Raw genomic sequence first — 14,980 nt, forward strand, 5'->3', positions numbered from 1 at the left:
TATGTTTTATTTTAAACCTTGAAATTGTATTTATGATGTGCCATTCCCCGCTCCTTCGGGATGAAAGGGTTATCATTAAAATAAAGAAGATGCCGTATGATTGCCGATGAGACAAATCTCCACAAGAACATACCCGCCAACTGTCACTATTTGCGGGGGGTTTCCCCCATGGAGGCTCCCAAGTGGAAATTTTGTAAGAGCAATTTTGTCCACTATTTTAAATAAAACAATTAATTTAACAATGGCTATGAGCTTGTTAAAGCACGAAGAAGCAAAAAAAAAAACAAAACACATTAGAATATATTTGAAGGCCCCTTTGTAGGTTTTGTAGGACTATAAGAACCATCTTTCACTTAAAACCCCCATGGGCATTTTGAAAAGTTGGCAGGTTTGCAAGAAACGTCACAATATGACAAATGCAGAAATTAACAACTATAGGTCACCGTACGGCCTTCAATAATAATCTGTATTGCAAAATTACACCCATAAGGGTCAAGCAATACAATCAAACAATAATGAACAAAGCCAATACCACATAGTTAGCTTTAAATGGCCTCGAAAATACAAATCCAAAACAATTCAAACGAGAAAACTAACGGCCTAATTTATGTACACATAATGAACAAAAAACAAATATCTAACACAGCAACTAACGACAAATACTGACGCCCGACTTGGGCAGGCACATACAGATTGTAGCGGGGTTGAACTCGTTTGAAGGCGCCAACCGACCCTCAAACTGGGTCTGTTGTAACATTACAACATATGAACAAACTATAAAAATCAGCTGAAAAAGGTTCAACTCATCAGGTTGATGCAAATAGAAACATTCACATACACATGGTGCACGTAGACGGGTACTTATACATGAGGGGGAGGACAGGGGTAAGGGAGACAGGGAGAAAGGGGGTAGGAGAAAGGAGAAAGGGGGTAGGAGAAAGGAAAAAAAGTTGGAGAAAGGAGAAAAAATAAAATATCTCCTTTAAAAAAAAATTCTAATATTTCAAGAAAAAATATCTCAAAAGGAGATGTTTTATTCTAATGGGAGAAAGGAGAACGGGGGTAGGAGAAAGGAGAAGAGGGGCGTGAGAAGGGAGAAGGGTACCCCCTGTCCTCCCCCTCATACATGTACACCCCCTACAAAGACGCTAGGCATATAGTATGATATGTTCGATAGAAGGAGGACATTTCAGGTTCCTGTTGTTAGCAATGGAAAATGTTGGTTGATAAATGTTTAACGTCCAGCGGCAAATTAAGTACGAGAACATGTTAATGCAATATGCATATGAACCCTGCTTTGTTCTTGATCGACACGCGTATAGCAGAATTATTACGATGCTATTGCATACGGTAACAGTCCGCAGGAAGACATGCCACCCTACGTACTCAGACACAATATTTCGAATCTAGCATTCGCTTTAACTCCTTAATGTCGCTTGTAAAAGCGGAAAAGCAGCAATTCATATCAAATTTCCAAGTCTCTTTTACCGACATGCGCAATAGAGCCTAGAACAGTACGAGACTACTGAGGCAAGCTATAGGGGGAAATATCAATGAAACAGCAGACCAACAACATAAAAAACAGAATAAATGTAGAGAGCAAAGTATTCAATAAAAGTCAGGCTAACGTCTATACATAATGTCAACGTCTAAATAGTCCATCCAAGTCTATTTAAATCGTGAAACAATGTAACAGAAACCGCTATCATTAAATCGTTTGATATCTGCCGCTAACAGAAAATTCCAATGAGCTCAGGAGGTACCAAAATTAACTGCGAAGGTGCCTGACAATGAGGTTAAACTAGTTTGGTAATATTAGATCTGAATTATGTTCTTTGTATGTGCGGGGAGAGGTAGGTGTGCTGGTGGATCTTTCATCTTATTTTTTTTCGCTTTTTTTTAATGCATTGAAGTATTAAATGTTTTAGTGATGACGCAGACTCAAAAGCATATATCTATAAAACTATCAGCTGATTAAAATGCGTCTACTTTTTGCAATCAACCATGACGTGCTGTTGACCTTCTTAAGGATCCTAAATCTTAGTCTTAAAAGTTGAAAGGTACCTTATATAAATACATAGACAGACGAATGTTTATTTGATGTAATCATTAAAAATATAATTTTTTGCAATAATTAAAAAAAAGCGATCATGCACAACAAAGTCTTCAACGTTTACAGGCTGCATGATCGAGATTTTAATGGCAGAGGAAGACAGAGACAACCAGGAACCTGTGTAAAAACAACCCGTGAAATCCTAGCCATTTTTCAAACAGAAAAGATTACCTGTAGTTTATTTCAGCCTCTGTATATGCGGACAGGTGGAGTCGCATTCGTCTCAACTCGGCCGATTCCGTACCCTCAGTAGCGGATTCTACCGAGGATTGCCAAATGGTGGGGTCGAGATCCGCATGCACTTCCTGTTGTAATGTCACTATTATACACTCATTAAGGCAAAAACTAATTGTTGAAAAAAACGTTTGAAGTTTTTATTTTTTTTATTTTTGAAACCGGGTGATCATTGTTTTATGAATCTTTGGATTTGTATTGTAACTGGATTTTGTGGAACATGTACACATGATTTTCATAGCGGAGACCACAATTAGAAACGGGTTGCTCACATCTTTCGATCAAACTGACTTTTGAGTAACTGTCTAACCACAGAATAAATACTTCAAATACATATATTTAACCCCACCACCCTCTTTATGTGTCTGTATTTCGGTGATTGTCGTTGAAGCATGTCCGTCTTTTTTTTTTCGAAAATTATTTTGTTAAAATTGAGCGATTTTTTTTTTAAATATTTGTCAAGGTGGAGCCTTTTATAGCCGACTATACGGTATAGATTTTTTTCTTATGGTTGAAGACCGTCTTTAATCGACTACATCCACTTTGGTGGGTAGTTGTCTCATTAGCGTTCATACCACATCTCCTTTTTTTTTTATATGTATGTAATATAAATGGCTCATTAGATAATAGCGGTTGCTTTACACTATTTTCCCAATTTTGTAATCTTGTAAGGTACAGAGGAGACGGATTTATACAATATTTCTGTTTCAGAATCGCTGTTTTTCTATATTGTATAATTGTATTGTGTGCACTTTGAAAAATAAAAATAAATAAAAAATAAATTAAAATGCAAATTATCTGGGACTATCATGTATTGTACTAACGGGACTTGAAACCGTTACACCAATCAGTGTAATAACATCTACATCACAGTCGTTAGAACGAGACTTTACCTGCGCTATTTATCGATACGCCATTCTGTTAGTTTCTGTAGCATAATATATATAGTCCCAGAAATTATAGAGAAAAAAAAAAACCCAAATCACAGACGTAAAAAGGGAAATAACTCAATCTTGTAAATGCACAACGCTTTGGCGACTGCCCGCGATCCAATTTAATATAATGCGTCTATATATATATTTATTTATTTATATAAATATTCTAAAACAGTTACTGTCGTCTTTTTGTGTATTTTAAACTGTCGTTTTAGTTGACAATTAATCAAGCTTTTACTTCAATTTTACAAATGAAATTAACACAGTTTAAATAAGATCACATATATAAGGACATACAGCTTTGATCCCACGGTGATTTTTTCTTTTTCTAAATATGATTTCAAGCTTAGTCAATTCGAATCTGCAATCAAATATAACCCTCTTATCCTACATTCAGAGAAAATTGGAGTCGAAAATTGAGCCATTTGCTTAATATTTCCAGGGGCGTACAGTGTAGATGACAATAGTTACTTTAGGAACGTGCCCACACTAATGTGTTTAAAAAAAACCTAAAAAAAACATTGTTATCTGTAGATGCATAAGTGAGTCGTCAAAACTCTTTAATGATCGAATGACATTTGTACGCTTTGTCTATCATGCATATCGAATAAGTGGAGTTTTGGAACTGTATGTCATCGTATTGCACCGTATATAGGAACTATAAACTAGAACTATGGTTCAGATCATTTCACTTAGATATCAACAAATACTTGAATGAACCTCAACTTAGATAAATGATTTTTTTAAATTAGTTGTTGCTGGCCCAAGTTCAATCTGATGCCTAGTGTGAAGAAAGTGCCATGCTCTCTGTACATTAAGAAACTTGCAATAACTCTTTGAGGGGTTTGTATGTGTGTACTGAAAGGAACATTTCTGTTCTTATCCAATAAACATTTGTTTTTCAATGCATTGCATTTCTAAATTTGCAGACAACCCCTATTTGTTTTAATCCTGAACATGCATGAACTATTTGCCACTGGACGTTTAGCAATTATTCAATCAATCAACTAGATGTCAGTAACTTTGAGTGTAATGCATGACCATAATTATTTAAATTCCAAAGCAGGTCAGTATTTTCATTTGATTTTACAGTACAGAGTATAAGGAAATACGAATTTTCTGAATTTTGTTTGATAAAATGAACAGGATAGAACTTCTACATGACGTTTGAGTTTTTAGTTAGTTCTTTTGTTGTACTGTAAAACCACTATCCCTTGTTAAACTTAGGGAGTGGGTTTGGCACCAACAAAAATGTGTAAACAAACCACATTCTATTTGTGCCTGTCCCAAGTCAGGAGTATGTAATTCAGTGGTCGCCATTTGTTGGCATATATCATATTCAAGATATTTGTTTTCTGTTTTTTTTTAATTTTGTACTGTACTGAAATCAGGTTGTTTGTGCTCTAATTTGAATTGTCTTACATTTTTCATTTCTGGGTCTTTTATCATGTTTATAGCTTACAATAGGGTATGAGTTTTGCTCATTGCCAAGGGTTTTACGGTGACCTACACTGTATTGTGTGACATCTTCCTTCATTTAGTCTCTGTTGGCAAATTGTCTCATTTGCAATCATTCCACTACTGTAAATTCAGAAATTATTGTGAGGTTTTTATTATTGCAAATAATGCGACAGAATTGTAGACACAATAATTTTTAAAACTTGCATTTTGAATTCTTTTATTGGAATTAAGCAGGATTTTTCTCAAAATCGTAAAAATTAAAATCTCATTTAAGTTTAAAATGTCAAATGGCAATAATAAGTGCATGCAATAATTTCTGAATTTACAGTATATCTTATTTTTAAGTAGCATATAAATGTAGGTAAACAAAATTATAGAATACAGATTAATAGAGAGACATGGCCTAATTTTTTTTTTAAGATGTAGTGGGATACGTTTTCCAGAAAAATTACAGAAAATAAGGGACCCCCATTCAGACCCTTAGATAATTTGGAAGATTAATGTCCCACATCATAAGTCTGCATGTACATGCACCCCCTTTCACTTAAAATTGGCCTCATTACAAATAAAGTAGACACTGTCATTTGTTAGTAATATATCATTTCTTTAAACTGCTACTTTCTTGTTTGTCTAACAATCCTAATAAAACAGCATCAGCCTCTAACAAAGTTAAATGTTTTTCTGAACCAAGAAAGGATGACGACATTTCTAAATCCTTCAGTACTAATTTCACTTTGACTCCTCTGTGGTATAATCTGAAATAGAAAAATAAATATATTTAAACTGGATAGATAAGTGTACATGTACATGTGTAACCATGGTAACCACTGGTTAAATAGAAGTACAAAATGTAAACAAAACAAGTTTAGATATTACAGAATATGTATTTGAATTTAAATTCTCAACTTTTCATAGGATTGTGTTTGTAATATGTTTAATACATGTAGAGGTATAAATATTCTAATTCTTTTTATAAACATTCTTTTTCTTTGTATAAACTTTCTTTTTTCTTTATTTCACTTTACAAAATGTAATGATAAAATTTTTGTCAAATTTATTGAGGTCTGGTCAACATGGTCAAGGATGGTTGAAATCTGACCACAACATTTCTTTTTCCAATTTAATTTACTAAACAAAGATCGCAATCTCATTAAATGAGAATGAGAATGCAAAGATCGATAATATAAATGGTAGTCAAGAAATGAAAGTTTTGACATAAAAATGTAAAATAATTGGCAGTAGCCATATATTATTGTTAGCTGGGGAACCTCAGATCTTAGGTTCTTATGTTATTTTTTGACTATTTGCAGACCATAAATCATTAATATAAATAGTAAAAAATTAACATTAGAACCAAACAGCTGAGGTTCTGCAGCTATATTTTTGTCACCAAATTAAATGAAATAAAAACTCTCAAATTGCAACATTGCAAAGGTCCAGTGCGATCCCTGTGCTTATATATTTTATCTTCATGTTTTGTGTTTTAATGTTACAAATGTATGTAGAATTTGTTGTGCATGTTTTTTCAACATGTACATGTACATAGGCTAGAGGTATAGGGGGAGGGTTAAGATCTTAAAAAACATGTTTAACCTCGTCACAATTGTCCTGAGCCTCTGGCCTTTGTTAGTCTTGTATAGTTTTTAATTTTAGTTTCTTGTGTATACATTTTGTGTACATGGTATAATTCAGAGTTTAGTATGACGTCCATTATCACTGAACTAGTATACATATTTGTTAAAGGGCCAGCTGAAGGAAGCCTATGGGGGCGAGAGTTTCTCGTTACATTGAAGATCCATTGGTCATGTTTGTGGCCTTCGGCTGTTGTCTGCTCTATGGTGGCGTTGATGTTGCTTTGACACATTCCCCATTTATATTCTCAATTTAACATGTACCAGTATATGCAGTTCTGTCAACTTTTCATGAAGTAAACGCGTGAGATGTGGCCAACATTGTAGAGATCAAACATGTCAAAGAGAAAAAACAGAAGTTCAAAGGAAAAGCATGCAATGGCAGTTTTGTTTATGTTATTTATATTCAGTAAAAATCTCTCAAGAGATTATGTTTGTATTGTTATAAAATTATTTGTGCACCATATCAAAAAACTTTTTGTATTTGTATAAACCTAATCAATATTTGTCCGCCATAACTGGACATCACAAAAGAAACGGTAAAACTTTGACGTCACAACATGCACAATGGAAAAGTGATTGTTGTATGACGTCACAATGGAAAAGTGATTGTTGTATGACATCACAATGGAAAAGTGATTGTTGTATGACGTCACAATGGAAAAGTGATTGTTGTATGACGTCACAATGGAAAATTGATTGTTGTATGACATCACAATACACCTTATCGCTATTTGTCCGCCATGGCTGGATATCACACAGGTTCCCGTAAAATTTTGACATCATAAAACGAAATATCTGACATGTCTGACGCCACAATGGAAAAGTGATTGTTGTATGCGTCAAAAGTTCAAGGGGCCGAGTCAGCCGGGATTAGCGATAAGGTGTATGGAAAAGTGATACACCTTATTGCTATTTAGTCCATTCCGGGAAAAACAGTCATTTATACAACTTCCTGTTTGGGGTCACTGGCCGAAAAATGGAGGTCATCAGTAGTGAGCTGAGGGAGAATAAACTTTAGAAAGTGATCATCAAGAAAGTTTGATATAGTATGATCCACTTTTTTCGAAATTAAAATTGAAGTAAAAAAATATTTTGTTTGAAGTATTTACGGTAGTTTAAACAGGTCTCATTATAAAGTATCATGCATGGTGAATTGTTTAAACAGGGTCCCAGATAGCTTCAACTGGATGAAAAAGTTGTGTAATTTTAGAACTTATCCGGAATGGAATAAATAGCGATTAGGTGTATTGTTGTATGAAGTCAACAGTTAAGTGTATTCATATTCTTTATGACGTCATAAAAATTATTGGGACTAGAAAAAAGGATTGTGGCCAAATTATGTTATCACTGCTGAATTTTTAAAAGATATTTCACATTAACATGATTAAACAATTACACCTACTCAGGCTTTACTGCTGGTTTTGGACAAACACAATGGAATTTTCCTCCAAAGTCAATATACAAATCTGTATCCTGCACTTCAATAATTTTTCCAGTTACAATTTTTCCTGCTGGTTTGCCAATCTGCAATAATTTTGATTTCCTTAGCAAGGAAGCAAAGCTCTCATTTGGGTCAACTTGTTTTGCTTGCTTGATTGGTTCATCTTCGACCTTCACGTCGTGGGCGATTTTGTCTAGTTTTTCGAAAGCTTGGACAACTTTATGAACATGTTGGGTATCTTCAGCTTGATTGTCTGTTTGTGGTGTTGCTGGAGGGTCGTCCGAACTTGTAGATGAACACATAAAAGACACGAGCTTAGTTTTATTTCGAAAATTTATAAATCGGCACAAATTTCTTGTTGACAACATGGAGGCAGCCATTGTTTTTCAATCATATAGATTGTCCAATAAAATTAAAGATAACAAATCGTGTTGATTGAACAACTAATACCCATACTCAACTTAAAATTTAAAGTAAACCACAATAGACGATATTAATTAAGTACCCCCCCCCCCCCCCCCCCCCTCGATTTATGTAGATAGTCTTAAAAACTACAAAATAGCAAAGTTTAAATAGAAGATATATAAACAGTATGTAAATGAATTTGAATATATTGGATAGCAGAAATGTTATTTTATATTTTGGAGCGGAGTAAATTTAACAAATTTTGTAGTGATATTAAGATTAAGCTGCATCAGTGTATATTTAAGGGTAATTCATAGAAGAAGACCAGCGCCGCACCATCGACTCCAATTTCCCACCAGTTTACCTTTTCCCTCTTATCTTAATCCATGACGAAAATCAACAAACCGACTGAATTTTTTTATTCATCTATTTTTTTTGTATTTATCAATATATTGTAAAGAATTGATCAATCAATATAATTGGATATGTAAATAAGCTATTACAACTTTTATTAAGTTCTTACTTTACAAAAGAAGCAAAAAGGGCAAACAGAAAAAAAAGTTGTTGACGTCAGAAGCACGCATATATACATGGCATGGTCAAAATGTAAGTCAGTCTGCCTCCTTACTTATCAAAATACGAGTCATGCTTGAAAAATCTGTGTAGTACAAGTAAACATGTTTATCAAGAACAGATTTATGTCTTATATGGAATAATGATTATGAGAAATCAATGTTATGTGAAGTTGCAATTTGATATTCTATTGGCGGTCACTAGCTTTACACTTTTCAACCTATACTCCGTCGTCACTGGAAAATATAGACTACAGCCTGAGTGTATCACAATTTAGAAACTATAATTATAAGTCTGTTTTGATTCAATTTTTTTTTTCAAATTATGAAATATTTTTTAGTATCAATTCTAACATGACAATAAACTTACAAATAGAAAACAAAATATGTCATTGCAAATATTGAGCTGCCCCATGAGCGCATGATACACCCGTCAACCTGCTTTTTAAAGAATAAAGTTCCGTATACCCGGTCAAGGGGTCCAAAATTCACACTTTTACATGGTACGAAGAATTTTAATTATATTCATCCATTTTCGATTGATATTTTTTAACCTATCTCGTCTCGATGGTACCCGTCTCGATCGACCCCGTTGCATGACGTCTTGTCAAGAAAATAAAGCTGACTTGTTGTGATAATTACAATATATCTTTTGTCGTGATAAGTATGTCGACATGTTGTGTTAACTATCTAGACACGTCGATTTAATGCTTCCATAATGTCGACTTGTTGAGATAATACAGTTGATTTATCGAGATAAAATGTCGACTTATTGTAATAATATATCAATTTGCCGAAATCATTATCTGGGCAACTGGTCGTTTCGATGGCTGCTGTATGCTACCATATACTTCTTTACTGTACCATGCTTGCTTGAATATACCAAGGAGAAATTCACTTAATATTTTATGATGCGTCATTATTATTTCACCCTGTGTTTTGTTCTTTATCATTAGCGTTTATGATTTTGGAGGGGTGGAAAGGGTATTGGGAGACAGGGAGAAAGGGGGCAGGAGAAAGGAGGGAGAACTATCAAAGGGAGACGAACTTTAATGTAGAAAAAAATAAAGAGGTCAAAAAACGAAAAAACTGGATACTAAATGTTCTAAAAAATAGACAAATCTTTGAAAAAGGCAACATTGAATTTCCCAAACCATTTTTGCCATTTCCGATCATTTCTAGAAATCATCCTTTCAAAACGTTTTGGTATGTCTATGGGTAGAGATGGCATATGTTTACAACCAGAACTAAGCTTTGATCCAATTAGGAAAGTTCTTGTGGGTGCAAAATTTGATATAGATGCTAATTATGTCAAGAACAATTCTTATCCATGTAGCAAGTATAAAAACATTAAAATATTCTATGATTAAAAATGCTGACACTCTGGTTTTAACTGACTTGACAAATTCAGAAAGTCTTCCAGTCGGACTTGACATGGCGTACCAGCCTCTAAAACAATACAGTCAGTTCATATGCTTCAAACAATGTTGGGGTCTCTTTCCGAGCAAATTACTGGTATAGAATCAAAATACATTTGAGAAAGTTGATATTAATTCAGCTCTTACGTAAGTTAATGAACAATTGCACAGTATGTTGCGGTTAAAAACAGAAACCCCATCAGTTCTTGACTGTGCAAGGGATTTTGTCACAGGTGTCGTTGAGTGTGTTAAGAGAGTATCGCTTTGTGGATATAATTATTTAACATCAAAGAAAACGTCAGAGTATGAGAGTCCAAAACAGTATCTATCCCTTGAACAGTTTCCAAAGTTTCAACGTGACAAGCCATCCAGTATCTCTAAAAAAGACGTGAAACTATTGTTTGAATTTAGGGAGAGATATGGAAAAGGAGTACGACAGCGAAGCGTAAGAGCCGATACAACGAAGTTTAACATTTTAATGCCTCTCAACATGTACCAAAACAATATCCCACCTAATTATGCATCGATAGATCTGTCTGTTACCGACATTAGAATCAACGAAACTGCTGAAGACCCGTCACTTACAGAACCACGCACAATTGATCAATTGCAAAGTTCAAATGAACCCGCCGGACTAGTGTTAGACTCTATTTGTGATGAAAATGATTTGGTGGCGTTCATGTTTGATGACCAGTCGTCTCTCGGAAGTCTTACTGAACGTGTTTTTGAAACTCACAAAGTGTGCAAAGCGATTCTGTATAAAGAGAATGCTGGCCTTGAATTTCATGAAGACATGCAAAGAGATATACCACTTAATTTTATATAAGTGTAATACCCCCTTTGTTACCTAGTCAGGTTGTATATACATTAGATGAGGAGATTTACAATAGGCTGACCAGCTCTCTTCAGACTGATACAATGACGATCAATGAAAGAGTTAGCGAGACGTTTGAGGAAGAGGAAATTGTACTAAGCTGTGAAAAGACGAGACGTGGGAGAACTGTTAAAAAACCAAGACACTTGATGGATTTCTATTAATTTTGTACATATTATGTTATATTTTATAGCAAAAGTTAGACAAATATTTAAGGCCAGATATATGTACACAGGTTCATTAGTTTTCTTGTCTTATGCCTTCACATGTGCGTATCTGTTTCCTCTAAGTATTTGGCGATCTTCTACAAATTTAAAAAGAAGGGATACTGACAATGTCAGAGAGATACACTCCCTCCTCTAAACAATATCAAATATACTTAACGCGTTTTCCAGGTCACCTTAAAATATTTACGTTATCCACTTGACCATACAAAGTAAGGTGTTCTCGAGGACAGGGAAAAATAGAGATGACACAATAAAAAAACTGGTGATACGGTAATAATGGCTTTTTATAAACCATAAATGGGGGTTATGTCCCTTACGCGCAGCTAGATTGGGCCGGATGCCAGGCTAATATTGGAATATCATAAAACAACAAGTAATACCTTTTCTAAAGAGCTTGTCGTATTTTAGCTGATAATATTAAGATCAGTGGTTTGTGAGTAAAGGTTATTTTTATTGGAATATTGCACTCCAAGCAATATGAATACATAGCACTTTTTTCTACTAATTTGTGATTTTAGTTGTTTTATTGGTGGACCAGGGTTATAATGGAAGACTTCAGTAATAAAATTGAGAATGGAAATGTCCCAGATAGCAAACATGTGTTGGGCCAATATTGGCATTCTGTTGGCAACAATGTTGGAAAACTATGTTGGGCCAACGTCATTTTGCTCATCGGCCCTCAGTTGGCCCAACATGTTGGGTCTTTGTTGGCCCAACATCAGTATGCCAACAAGGTTAACTATTTGCCAACAATCTGCCAACAATGTCAACTATTTGCCAACAGTCTACCAACGTCGTCTAGTTTTGAAATTATGTTGGACCAATGTTGGTCGAACAGCAGTATGCCAACGATGGCTTCAGTCTGTCAAACATGTATATCATGCATTTCATGTTATGTATTAAGAAATATTTATCTCTAGTATATAATGTATATTATATTGGCAGGTCAATCTCGGCTGTCATGTGGAGAGTGTGATATTACACTCGTGTCAATTGAGCAGCTAAGTTCAGTTGATTAGTTTAACAACTTGCAGATACTATATTCAATTTTTTTTTTTTTTTTGGGCTGGTTTAAGTATGTTTTGTTTGTGCATAAAATTATTAAATCATTAAGATAAATATATTTAAATGACAACACAGATTTGAAAATATTAGATAAAGAGAATGAAGAGCACATTTTTTGGTTTGCACTTTGAAATAATATCTAAAAAAAAATTAAAAAATCTGTGGTATAATACGGGGAGATAAGAACTTAATACGTTGGCATATTGTTGGCACAATGTTGGCTCATATTTCAATATTGTCATGAAATATCAATGATATGTTGTTTTTTTTTTTATAAATATACTGTTTTAAAAACTTTTGAATTATTCAAAATACTAAGAATTTTCTAGCTCTTGGAACAGACGGTTTAAAATAGTCCTATTTGGGAAGACTTTATTATTTGATTTTTTACTAAGTCCTCAATGCCCTTCAAACACAATCTATATTCTCTACGATAACATAGAATCATTCAAATAAAGTTCGAATAAATTTGGTTCCAAGTTTCAGTCAGAAGATCTTACACTGAACCAATGGATAACGTAAGTCAAATATCGTTGGGCAAGCTACTTTAAAAATAACAGTTGGTAAAAAAAATGTTGGACCAACATTGGGCCAATAACACCAAAGTGACAGTTGGTGGAAAGTCGTTGGGCCAACAAGGGGCCAATAGTGTCAAAATAAGTGTTGGCTGAGTTTTGTTGGGCCAACGTCGGTTTCTTGTTGTGCTGCCAACGCCAACTATTTACCAACTGTGCCAACCAATCATCAATGTTGGCCCAACAAAGTATTGCTATCTGGGGTTGAATGATATTATAATAAAATACATACTGTGTCTATTTCAACTTGATAAAAAAAACATTTTACCTACATGTACTTTTGAGGAATACTACTTGACAAAGTGGACTACTATAGAAGGCCTTTCAAATTTGAGAATGTACGTATAGAAGAGATTTTAATATCTTATCCGACTTTTGTCAGAGAGGAAGCAATTAGTTTTGACGGTACACGTTAAGTGATGTTATTACTAATTTCCGGATGTAGTAATACTGGAAAAAGATGTTTTGTGGTAATGGGATTATGAATGAAATATGCAATGCAAATAATTTTCTTTAACATGTTGTCACCCGTCTTCTTATAATTTTTAATATATCACGTTGTGGTTTGTAATCTTGACAATCACTAGATGAGAGCTTCATAAAACATCTTCTAGAATATGCTAGAGGAAAACTAATATATAATTTAACGTGCAAAAATCGTGCTTTGAAGAGAAAATCGCCAGTGAGAGAAAGAGAAACACGAAAAGTACACATAAGTGACATTTCTGCACTTGCACTTAAGTACACATCCCGGCGTTAATCGAACACCTGCTACAATATGCACATTAGCTGAAATCAATCGATAAGCGTGTAATTAAAGTGTACAATATTATATAAGATACATGTATCATGTGATATGCGAGCTATTGAAGAACAAAATGAACAGTTAGTATGCCGCTCCGTCAATACGTGTCTGTTCCGAGGTCCCCTCTAAAAAGATTATCTTTGACCAATGAACCATGAAAATGAGGTCAAGGTCAGATGTTTATCGCGAGACAGACATGTATACCTTAGAAACATCCCATACACCAAATATAATTGACTGGATGCTTATAGTATCTGAGAAAAGAGAAAAACGCAAAAAATATCTTTGACCACTGAACCATGAACATGAGGTCACGGTCAGATGATACCTGCCAGTTGGGCATGTTCACCTTAATCATTTTATAAACCAATTCAAATATGGTAGACCTATTGCTTATAGTTTCTGAGGTATGGACCTAACGTAGTCTTAACCAATAAAGGGTGGAACTCCAAAGTATTGATAAAAAATTGTTAATAGCCTAATTCTCGTTTAGATGAAGAAAACCTATGTGGAGTTTAACAACGACATTGACATTGACGTTACTGTGTTAACAAATATTTGACTCAAAGACTTTTACAACAATCCTTTTGTCCCCTAAACATTTGTTTAAATTGATTTTTTCCCCAAAATAGTTCACATTTCTTTAAATATTCGTCTTCCTTAATTTACATTATTTCTGATAATTTAAGCGTCTAACGTCTAGTGTCGATTTGCCTAACGGTTATACTTAACGAGAGGAGGAAGATACCAACTCATCAGTCGAAGAAAACAGAGTACTGACAATTTCATGGCAAGACATCACCAAAATCATTCTTAATAGCCTTCAAACGGACTGCATGGTCATGGACTTTTCAAAGGCATAGTCCATAAGCTACAATAATATTGAACAGATAAAAAAAAAAAACCAACGCGATCAAAAGCTTTCTTTCTGATAAAACCCAGCGATTATTGATAGATTCCATTGACGTAGAGCCTGGACCAGGGTACCGCAAAGCTCTGTACTAGAATTTTGCGTATTCCTCTTTTATATAATGATATGCAAGATCGTGAACATTAAATATGCTATGACACTCTTCGCAGATGACACCATTGCATACATCACACAAAAAACAGACTGAAATTACCCGACAGGGAGATTTAGACAAATAATTAATTGGACTTCGGAGAAGAAAAGAGGTTGATAAAATTCCATCCTGATAAATCAATTCATTGGCAAGTTCT

General features: G+C 34.3%; 1 protein-coding gene across 1 annotated transcript; it reads right to left on the reverse strand.

The window, feature by feature from the left end:
• Positions 1 to 5,326: 5,326 nt before the first annotated feature.
• LOC139498288 (small ribosomal subunit protein bS1m-like) lies at positions 5,327 to 8,222 on the reverse strand. The gene is made up of 2 exons (XM_071286651.1): positions 7,780 to 8,222; positions 5,327 to 5,498 (listed from the first exon to the last, which is right to left on the reverse strand). The coding sequence occupies exons 1-2, from the start codon at positions 8,196 to 8,198 to the stop codon at positions 5,342 to 5,344; spliced, it is 576 nt and encodes a 191-aa protein (XP_071142752.1). The 5' UTR covers positions 8,199 to 8,222; the 3' UTR covers positions 5,327 to 5,341.
• Positions 8,223 to 14,980: the final 6,758 nt, after the last annotated feature.

The sequence above is a fragment of the Mytilus edulis genome, chromosome 12 (genome assembly GCF_963676685.1).
Source record: "Mytilus edulis chromosome 12, xbMytEdul2.2, whole genome shotgun sequence".
Lineage (NCBI taxonomy): Eukaryota > Metazoa > Mollusca > Bivalvia > Mytilida > Mytilidae > Mytilus > Mytilus edulis.

What these genes read in the sequence shown, in the direction of transcription:
- LOC139498288 (XM_071286651.1), bottom strand. Translation starts at nt 8,198, where the DNA reads ATGGCTGCCTCCATGTTGTCAACAAGAAATTTGTGCCGATTTATAAAT. An exon ending in AAACCAGCAGTAAAGCCTGA is followed by an intron (nt 5,499 to 7,779) that starts GTAGGTGTAATT and finishes TTTCTATTTCAG; the next exon opens with ATTATACCACAGAGGAGTCA.